This window comes from Aplysia californica, unplaced genomic scaffold (genome assembly GCF_000002075.1).
Source record: "Aplysia californica isolate F4 #8 unplaced genomic scaffold, AplCal3.0 scaffold00046, whole genome shotgun sequence".
NCBI classification, from domain to species: Eukaryota; Metazoa; Mollusca; class Gastropoda; order Aplysiida; family Aplysiidae; genus Aplysia; species Aplysia californica.
In genome coordinates, this window is record NW_004797316.1 from 2127553 (window position 1) to 2138707 (window position 11155).

Sequence of the window (11155 nt, forward strand, 5' to 3'; positions counted from 1 at the left end):
TCAGGTTGGCAAATTTATTGACAACTTGTCAAGCATGACAGCGCCACAGAGGGAGCTCCAGAAGAAAGAGAACTGTCGCTGGATCTGGAATGAAGAGCATCAACTGGCATTTCAGAAAATCAAAGGAGCACTGACTGAGACTCCAGTTCTAGCCCACTACGACCCAAACCTTGAGACGAAAGTGTCTGCTGATGCAAGCAAGTCTGGCATAAATCTGGCTCGTATTTGGCCTGCTGAACTCAAAGGCTGCATGTTTCTTTGTTCCTTAGTATGGACCGTTCTTTGTAAGTGGCCTAAATTACCCCGAGTAGCCTAAGTAGCCCCGGTTGACGGTAGGTAAAGCACCCCAGTACTGACAGATTAAGACATGTTATCGATGAATAAATTGATGTTTTGATGGATGAAGTATATTATTGATGAATAATCTGATGTTTTGATGGGAAAATAAAGTATCTCAATGTATCTCAGAGGTTGTGGCACCGTCGTCTGGTCTCAGCTCCAGTTGGTAAATGGAATTCAAGTAGTCATTGAAAGAGTTGTTGGTGGCAAGGCAGTACACAGCACCTGTTGAGATGCGAATGCTGGAAGGTTGGGGGGGGGGGGGTGTAGAAGATGAACTTGAATCAGTGGAAACATTGTGACAACAAGTAAAAAAGCAGCAGAGCAAAATACAGATCTGTAAATGGGGGTAAATAAAAACTTCTTGAACATGTTTACATTTTTCAAATTTTCTAGTTGTGAGCATAAATCCTAAGCTGTGGCCACCCACATGATAGAGAGGCCTATCAAAAAACTTGTTCAAGACAGTAACTGTAGCACTGAAGTCATTCAACCATGTTACACATGTATATCAGATCAAAGACAAAGGAATTTAATGGGATCACCCCGCCAAAGATAGTATTTATTGTCTTAAAATAGTGAAAGAAAGGCCACCCTCCGATGACAGTTTAGAGTCAAGACAAACAGTAGCCTGTTATATTTATAACTTATGTGGATCTAACGTTTGCGTTTAGATCTAGGGTCTGTAAATATTTTCAGAACTCCAACATCTGCACTGGCAGTGAGTCAGAGTAGGCGTACTAGTATGAAGGCACAGATGTACATGTCATGTACATGTTTATAACACACATACGTTTGAGAGAGTGTGTATGAATAATAAAAATAATAATACTATGAATGAGCGCAAATGTACAATAATATATATGAGTGTGTGCAAATGTACAATAATATATAATATATGTGTGAGTGAATGTGTGTGTGTGTGTGTGTGTGTGTGTGTGTGAGTGAGTGTGTGTATGTTTGTGTGTGTGCGTGTGTTTGTGTGTGTGTGAGAGAGAGAGAGAGAGAGAAAGAGAGAGAGAGAGAGAGAGAGAGAGAGAGAGAGAGAGAGACTGACTCAGGCCACCATTTGTTGGAGAAATTTGATGAGTTCTGCCTTAACCCTATCCGTACGTCGAGTTTTACTATTGTATCCATATGACGTGGGGAAGTCTGTGCCACTACTTTCCACAGAGAATATTTACTCTTTAATCCAATCCGTACACTTTGCATAGCAGTCTGTTAAAATGATTTTTTGAGAAATACTGAATGTTTCAAAGAGGTCTTCGTACTAGAAGTATTCTAAAATGTGAAGAATACAACATCAGGGGTACAAAATGACCCTGGGGCTACGGATAGGGTTAAGCTGCCAAAAAGCATTTTTTAAATTCCCAGCAGTTTCGAGACAAAGCAGCTTTTTGTCAGCTTTCTTCCTAAATTTGAATTCGAATTTATTTAAAAACTATTCACATTTTCAGTTTTGATTTTTTCCCACAAGTTGGGTAACTAATCAGGCTTTCAGTTTAGGGAATAAAATAATTGGCACCAAAAATGAAAAAACTATGCTGAAATACTTTTCTGTCAAAAGGGAAAGGAGGGATTGGTGGAAAAGGTTACTAGAATTTAACATGATTCATTCATGACTCTGATTGATAGGCCATGCACCTGATCCAAAATGTAAGAGAGTTTAAAATTTCCAATTTGATATCTAGCAATTAAATCATGCAAGGCCTACTGCACTAAGCAATTCCTGAATTTATTCCCTACTCACCTTCTTCTTAAAATCTTGTATTTAGCTAATAAAAACGACTTGAACTGGAGCCAAAAGTTATACTCCTTTAACTCCTTTGCCTGCTTGGCAGCCAGAATATTTTGATAGTGAACCAGGTAAGGATCGTCATCATATTTCTTGAGAGTCTCATTCACTGTGGACAATAAAAGGCATTTGAAAGGTTTACTTTATATTTTGAGGTAAGAAAAAAAAAATGGTATAAAAAATGAATTAATTCGGAATATATAAATTCAAACACAGCTTTTTCTCAAAGCAAAATATTTATGATGCCCTCTTTCATGTCACTGAGAAGATAAGATAAGATAAGATAAGATAAGATTAACACCTTACAGACACTATGGTTAAATACATGTGGTATTTAGAGAATTTAAATTATTACTTTCATAAATGAATTTCTGTACCCTGTATGAAGAGAAAAATAAGCTGACTATAATACAGTATAACACGGATTGCTTGAATTCGTCAGGATGGGTCTCAGTAGTTCAAGGGATCCGTAGTTCGAGGGATACGTGAACAGTGTTATGACATTGGCTGTGTCAGAGAATCAAGGGAAGCAACAACGATTGGGTCAGAACAGAGATTTTTCTTTTTTCGGGCATTGTTGTATATTCATGTAGGTTAGATCTATGCCTATTGACTTGAATTTGAAATTTGAGAGAATGTGAAATTGATTGATAGTGAATGAGAAAAACAATGAGCAACACTTTCGAGTTCGATCGCAAATGAGCCTACTGGTACCAAGACAGTTTAACTGCACGGGTCAGTGTGAGCAGTCTTTAGTCTGCACCAATCAAAAGGTGCCTTTTCAAAACATAAAAAATTTGACAAGATGAGCAAATCGCATCAGTAATCAACAACGCGATGACGAAACAATGCAACCCTACCCCACCTCTCCCACCAAGCATGCAGTCCTTTGCAAAGAAGGGTGGGGCGGCCGATCGTGTGATGTACAACCCCTCCTCTTGCCAGCTCCACACAAGTCTAGCTAGGCATAGGAACTAGACACGCGCGTTGATAGCAGCGCGCTAAAAATAGCAATGCTTCTGTGGAAGGGGGGGGGGGGTAGTAACCGACCTTGCCTTTTTCTGTTTTCATTATTATCATTATTATTTTGTCTGAAGTGCACCTCAAACCACATAGACTTTGGACCTCTAGTGCGGCGTAATTAGTTTGACTAGTCTGTTTTTGTGTTCGAGCTTTATGTAATTTTCTTTCAAAGATAAAGAAGAAAAAAAAAAACGATACGCAGTGGTTATACAGGTTTACTTTTTCTCTTCATATTGAAGTTCATCAGTTCTATTAAAATCATTTTCAGAAACCTTAATGGCTTATTGAGGCTTGTTTCAATGAAACAAAGCAAGAGTGATGGATAATTGATTCTCTATAAATTTTCATTGAAGATGAGTCTCAGAAAATAAATTCTGTTTGTTGCTCTCTCTAGTTTTCATGCATGGTAACATGAGTGTGTCTTGTGAGGTTCGAGAGATGGCTGAAGATTGCCAATATATTGCCAGTAACAGTTGCACACCATGCCTTGGCTCCAAAATTAGGTCAAGTTTTTTTTTCTTTGAAAAGGTTGCCTGGAATCTCTGTTGCATCATGTCTTGATAAAGTGCAATAAGTTTACAGGGTGAAATGACAAAAATGCAATGTCAGACCAAAATCAATTTCTGCTTTCTATGGCATGTTTGACACTTGCTTAATGTTTCCTTGAAAGAAGTATTATCAGACTTACATAGTTACCACTGATATGACATCACATTAAAAAACAACAAAATTCTTCCTTCAAATCAATTGTTTCTTTTACTATAGTGATATAATGTAGAGCTTAATACTGAGAAATTTGACATAATGAATGGAACAGAAAACAAAACAAAACTATAGATTTGATAGCATTGACGATTATACATATGTACATCTACAGATTTACCTCAATTACCACACAAATCGTACAAATCCTGAGTTCAGAAAGTAGGTTTTGCAAAACAGATCAAAACAAGATTACTTGCAGTTAATTTCCTGTAAATGTTTGGTACTTGATTTGATTTTTTTGGTGCTTTTGCCACTTTATGGTTATGAAAGAGTTGCAAAGATGGGGAGAAATGTGGATACATAAGTAGAGGAATAACCAACACAAGATGAGGCATCAAACAGTTGCAGTAAATTTTTTAGAAAAAGATGTAACTTACCAGAGGATGAGCTGTTGAGGTCGTCTTCAAACTGTGAGAATTTGCGCATGAAGTTGACCTCAGTGGTATTGACAAACATGTACATGTAACATGAGGGTGTCTCTGACACGGTGTGTACATTGTGGAATGTGTCTGGTGGAATCTGCAAAAATGTACGGGACAGAGATGAGGAAAGAGTCATTTTAAATAGGCAATAATGTAGAAGCTGGATAAATTAAGTACAATGGCAATCCTTATTAAGCAAAAGCGACATGTTTGATCAATTCTGACTTGATACATTTATCTGATGTATATAATATGTCTCACATTATAATATGACAGACACTGGTTCAAAAAGTTTATGTTTTTGAAAGGCCCTAGAAGTACATGATTCAAAATTAAGTAATACTAATAAGTATGACTATGACTGAAACAGACTCTTATTTTGGCTATCAAACAATGCTCGGACAACATACAGATGAACAAAACATGAGTACATGCACGCATGCACATACATACATTCATACAACACACATCTGGATGAGATAAATTTTACGCTAATGTTATACCCTTTAGCTAGTATTTCCAGAACAGCTTCCCCACATAGCACAGCCAGGCACACTCAACTGAGAAATATGAACACACAGGTACACACACGTACTCACGTACAAACAAACAAAAACACATGCACACAGATACCTGTACAATATCACCAGGTCCAAGGCTGATGTTCCGTCCCTCATCCAACAGCTCAACAATAACCCGGCCGTCTAACACAGAGAGACTCGTGTTTCCAAAGTCTGGCTGGACGTAGTTCTCTAGGTATAAACCTGCACAAAATGCAAATATCGGAGCTCAGACATTGTAGAAGACACCTAAGCAATCAAATGTACAGCAAACACGAAGTTCTAAGATGAAAATGAAAAACTAAAAAAGAAAGAAAACAAGAAAAACAGTTGTTTATTCCCATAAGAAAAGACAGTTATCAATAAGTGAAACTTCTTAGAATTCACAGAATAGCATGACGAGGAAACAGAGGAAAATCATTGTTCTCATCAATCCAATGCTAAATAGGTTTTCTTCCTTAAATACGATGCCATGTATAGTGATAGCTCCAGCTTCTCTTTAATGGTTTTGTAATTTCATAAAAAATGTCTTGTGTTTAATTTCAAAAGTAAAAGTGTGGCTTTGATATTGTTTGTACTGGACATTGGAAAAATAATGAACACCTTCCTTTATCATATGGGTAAAGTTATAAAACACAACATGAATACTGTGGATGCCGTGGCTCTACATTGTTGCTGATACTGAGAGTGTAGATCCAGGCAAGTAGCGTCACTGACTGAGAAGACCTGTAGGTGCTGATCTACATAACGCACACTTAAAATGACATGAATCCAACGTAACTCCTTCTTTCCTATCAAACATCTATCATCCTTCTTTTCTTTGCTCTTGTTACGCTCTTGTAACATCTTTGATTTTCAAAACTAATTGTGTTGCAAGTGCCATAAAACTTTGACTAAAACAACTCATCTTTTAGAAAGAACTGAATTACACACTGCATGTTGTGTCAACTGCTCAAGACAGTCTTACCTGTATTCCTGTATTTTTTTCAGCCTGGTGCTTAAAAAAACTTAATAAGGTTTTACAAACAATATTAAGCTGGAAAAAAAATGTTTTAATCCCATTTCCTGAAAACTATGTTTCATTAAGTTCTAAACATTTTTTTTTTGGTACACGTAAATGTTTTAAGGCGCTCGCAACTGCATACGGTCATATATGAGTGTGCGTGTCGTGGAGTCAGAGCCCTATCATTCTAGGTCTGTGGGCAAAATGAGCTACTCTTGGACAACAAGGGAGTGGGTGCTTTGTTTACATTTTCATTTTCAACCTTGACCAAAGACGTTTAAAAAAAATACATTTTACGGATGAGTACTTATAGACACAGGTGAAGAAATGGAAATGGATTGGGCACACCCAGAGGAGACCCTCGACAAGCATCATCAGACAAGCTTTGACGCGGAATCCGCAAGGAAAATGTAGGACAGGAAGACCAAACATGACATGGAGGCGAAGCAGGACATGCGGAAATGGAAAAGGCAGGGACATCATGGAAACAACTAGAAAAAGATGCACAGGACAGGCTTCGATGGAGAAATAAATGTTGTTGATTTCCTATGCTCCACTGGGACTTAAAAAGGGCAAGATAGATTTATAGACTAGAAATTTCTAAACTTTATATGACTGCATTTACAATAATACTTTCAAAGAGAAACCCAGTCTTCCTTTTCTCTTGCAAATTCTTGTCAGCATTTCTACAAATTCACAAAGATAGTCCACTTTGCTGTTTGCTTTTGATCAGTCTCTGCACACCAAATACACAGCATCTGCTCTATAAACGTTTGCAGGGATAAATTGAAAATTTAACAGAATCTTGTCGTTCGTTTTCCCTCATATCTCCTCCCTCCCTTTCCCCTCTTCCATGCCTCATACTTCAACCTCCTCCCTCACAGCACACTGTTTGATATTGACTAAATAAATTCCTCACCTGGGAAGTCAGCAACAAAAACGACCTCCACGTGTGAATCAGTCCCGTTGTCCAGCCGGGCTTGTATCTCCTCCAGCTTCCCTCGCCAGTCTGACAACCCGACCATAAGGGGCATCACCCAGGGTGCCTCACGGAAGGGACTCCACTCCGCCGTAACAATGTCCACATGAGGGTGTACCGTCCTTTGGATAGAAGAACTTTGTAGTCAGTTTCATACAGGTTACACCCCATGGTCTGTTGTGTGCGATACCAGACCTTTATAATCTTGTGGAAACTAGTAATGCACTTTTAATCAAGTGACTTAGGTATGAGGACAAATTAGAAATATGACTCTGACTTGAAAGCTGCCTGATTGAATAGCAACCTGAACAGGAGTTTAGATTCCTTAGATTCCTCAAAAGTCATCAAATTTAAAATTAACTGTTCTTCCACAAACCATACTTGAAAACTTTGTTCAGTTACAGGTTCTATGAAAGCACTTTCCTGACAAAAAGTGAGTTAATTTTGTTTGTTGCTCACAGGTGAAGTTTGTAAAAAGTCTGGGGGAACATATATTATTGTACTGTACTTTTGACATTTTTACTAAATACAAATGAAAGAAATAAAGCTATAGAAAATGATTAGACCCCAGAGGGGAAAAAGGAGCAATTCTTTGGTGATTAAAGTACAAGAGTGTGCATATCTGATATTAAGAACAAAAGCATGCATTAGTGTCAATACATTATTCTATTCAACAGAAGTAAGTCTAGAAAGCAAAGTCTTTTTAGGAGAGAAGGATGAAAAAACTGTTTCATTCTGTTAAAAGTGGTACCTGTACCTTTTCTTGCTCTCCCTTTTTATTCTTCATATATTCAGACTATGAGTTTTGACAACATATTTCTCAAGCACATGAAATCAATATCACAGATTAAGAAACTGCAATAACACCATTTTCAAAATTTTGGGCTTAGTATATCTGAAAAGATCTGATAAATGAAATGAAAGATAACAGCCTATCCTCAGGCAAAACTTGTACACTGACCTCTGCTGAAAACGGTGATTGAGCGACCTCCAGATATCAAAATAGATCTCTACATTGTTGATATTGTAGCTCTTTAGGTTTTCTGCGATGCACAAAGAATACTGCTTGATCATGTCAGCATGGGAGGACCACCGGCGATTTCCTCCCCACACCTGAGGGACAGAGATTAAATTTAAATAAAATAATGGACAGCTAGGGAAAATGTTTGTGAAGTAATACTAAACGAACTACTGAAATCCAATATCTTAAAATTGTCATCATAAGAAAAAGAACTGTAGTTGGTTAAGAGTTCATGATGAGTTAAGGTGTATAATTATTGCTAAGAACAAAAATGCAGAATGGGCTTATCAAATAATTAGTCAAAAAGGACATTAAAATAACAACAAAAATGTAGAAACAAGATAAAATAATATCTACAATTGAAACTTTTTTAAACAGTTTCATTATAATATATATAGAAAAAACGCAAGGGTGGAGCGAGAAGTGGTGGTTTGTATAGGTGGTTGTCTTGGACAGGTGAATGTTAGAGCAAGTTCGACATTAAACATGCATTCACCAGTCCAAACAACTCCCAGACAGTAATTAATCAATTTGATATTAATAGTACACATATTCTATATATGCAAATTATGGCTATGTTCATAACGATGGTGCGATATATGGTAACAGTAATAAACCATGTAAGACTGATATAACTACTTTAGAATTAAAGGAAAACATTGAGTGATCGTTAAACAAGCCAAGAAAAATGAAAATATATACGTTTTGTGCTAGACGTGTTGCTTCGCAAACTTGCACTAAACTGAGATATGATGCAGAGGGTTGTCAAATGATCATTTCAAACAAAAACAAAACTTGATCGATTTCAGACTTTTATGGTTTGCGGTTGTTACTGTCCATATTTCCATCATTTTTTTTGTAATTCAATATCAGTTAATTGATCGTTATGACAATCTCTTGATAATTAAATAAAATGTGAGGCATCGTGGTGAAATCAGGCGCTCGTCAAATATATATGTGGTCTATTTGGTTGTTTTTGGTTGTGGCAGGGGGGTTAGGCCTAGCCTATTGTATTGTTTGGCTGAAAGTGAGAGAGTGAGTAAAGTGTGAGCCTCAGTTCAGTTGTATTGTTTGCAAGTTTACAAAAGCAGTCTGGGTTACTACTGATGAGACTTTTAGAGGGGAGAGCTGTAGCAAGGCAGAGGAGGCCTGCCGAGAGTGGAGAAAAGGCTAGTTAGAGCCTCGGTTTATTTGTGTGTAACTTGTGAGATTCCAATGCATCGGGGCCCCAAAGCTAAGGAAAGGATCACAACACAGAGAGAAACAGGTTGGGCTAACTCCTGTTGTAGGCGCAGGCAGACAGAAGGCTAGTAGTGTTAAACGTTGTTTTATGTTCCAAGTAACAACAATATAAATCAAAGAAACCGTCATTTTTCTGCCCCTTGGCCAAATTTTATAGAATTTTTGTTGTTTTTGGCTCAACACATTTCCCGTCCATTTTAAAATTAATTTCTGTGTGAAATTTACTGAAAAACTGGTAAAACACAAAAAATGTAAATTTGTAGTTTCCACGGACTCTGAAGCTTTGGAAGTCACCACATTTTAGGAGCCATTATCTTGCTAGTTTTACCTCTGAAACAGGCCACCCCTACCTTCATCATTCGAAAATATCTTGACTTCTATTCAAGATAGATAGGTAGGCCTACTGTTTTAATTGAAAGGAAGACAAATGAACAAGAGATAAGATGACACCAATAACTTCATATGCACAAAAATTGACAATTGATTCCACCGTGTCGTGACACAAATTGTTCCTATCCCTATATACTGCCTGAGAGTGCAGGTAATAATCCATTGAAACATACAGGGGAAAGAAAATATGAGCAAATTGTGCCAGACTGACCAAAGGGTCAAGATATCCAGACTGTCCAGTATCCTTGTCATAATACGTGATCCGTACGTGCTGGATGTACCAGCTGTGCACCATCATGTCCCAGGAGTAGCCGTACAAGCCATTGGTCCAGTTGTTGTAGCCCTGGCAGAGGATGTAGAGAGCAGGTATTTTGTTTATGAAGAATACAAACAGGTCACCATGTTCCAATCAAGACATGTGAGGTTTTGCTCACGACCAGATTATCCATAGCGAAGACTAAACTAATTGAGCAGCATGAACATGTATGTTGTCTTTATACTATTTCTATTGACTGCAATTCAATAATTGTTTGGTTGCAAAAGAATTCTCTGTTAAACTATTATTGCTGAGTTGGTTTCAACATATTATAGAGGAGTAAATATCACAATTTAAGTAAGTTGTCAAGACCAGTGCTGGATTATTTCACAGTTTTTCAGAAATAAATACAGTGTATATGAATGATCAATACTGCTAAAAAATAAGTTGCCAGCATTTTTAAGGAGTGGTGAAACTTAAATAACCTGGACATACAAATACGTTAAGTTCTTTCACAAACACAATTTTATTTGCTGTCAGAGTTACAATCACAACCATAATGTCATTTATAAATTTCACTGAGGACATCATACCTTTGTGATACCATGTGAATAGGGAAGAAAACACTGCCAGGCTATGAACAGGAGAGTGAACAAAGTTGCAATCTTTTGTTTCAGCTTTGGTTCTGTAGGCAGAGCTTCACTAGATGAGACATACTGCGTCTTGGAAGTGGGGGACTGGAGAAGACATTCAAGAAGGAACAATGTAAGAATAATAGTTACAATCTCGGCTGTTTCAAATCTTTTTCTCAAACTATTATTATAGTTGATGATTCTCGCTGACCAATAATTATGAACAATGTAAAACCAAGAGAAAGATGACAGTTGAAATCTCAAGTTGAAGTCTGTTCAATAATATTGCTTGAAAAGATGTAAGAACTAAATTGAACATATATTACAATTTTATACTTTCTTCTCCCCCTTTCTCCTTTACAATAAAATATAAAAATACACTAAAATATTACATAATAGACCTATGATACACAATGCATGAATGTTATAATCATAATGTATAATGAGAAGAAAATTACATTTAACATGATGAAATCAGAAAATGTGGATACACAGAAAGCTTATAAACTGTCAGTGTTCTAGGGAGGGAGGACGGTTTAAGAGAGAGAGTGAGGGGGGAGGGAGTGGAGAGAGGGAGAGAGAGATAGATAGAGAAAGAGAGAGAGAGAGAGAGAGAGAGAGAGAGAGATAGAGAGAGAGCGAAAGAAAGAGAGAGACAGAGAGAGAGAGAGTGGAGAAAGAGAGAGAGTGGAGAAAGAGAGAGAGTGGCGAAAGAGAGAGAGAGAGAG

At 37.3% G+C, this 11155-nt stretch overlaps 1 protein-coding gene across 1 annotated transcript in view; it reads right to left on the reverse strand.

Annotated features, from left to right (window-relative positions):
• Positions 1-431: 431 nt before the first annotated feature.
• Positions 432-11155, reverse strand: part of LOC101856495 (vitamin K-dependent gamma-carboxylase) — a gene marked incomplete at its 5' end in the record, with an annotated part of 27663 nt that continues 16939 nt past the window's right edge. Inside the window, 8 exon segments of the mRNA XM_013079278.2 lie at positions 432-581; positions 2090-2243; positions 4300-4441; positions 4978-5108; positions 6827-7008; positions 7848-7999; positions 9751-9882; positions 10389-10532. Coding sequence (XP_012934732.1) covers positions 455-581; positions 2090-2243; positions 4300-4441; positions 4978-5108; positions 6827-7008; positions 7848-7999; positions 9751-9882; positions 10389-10532 — 1164 coding nt within the window.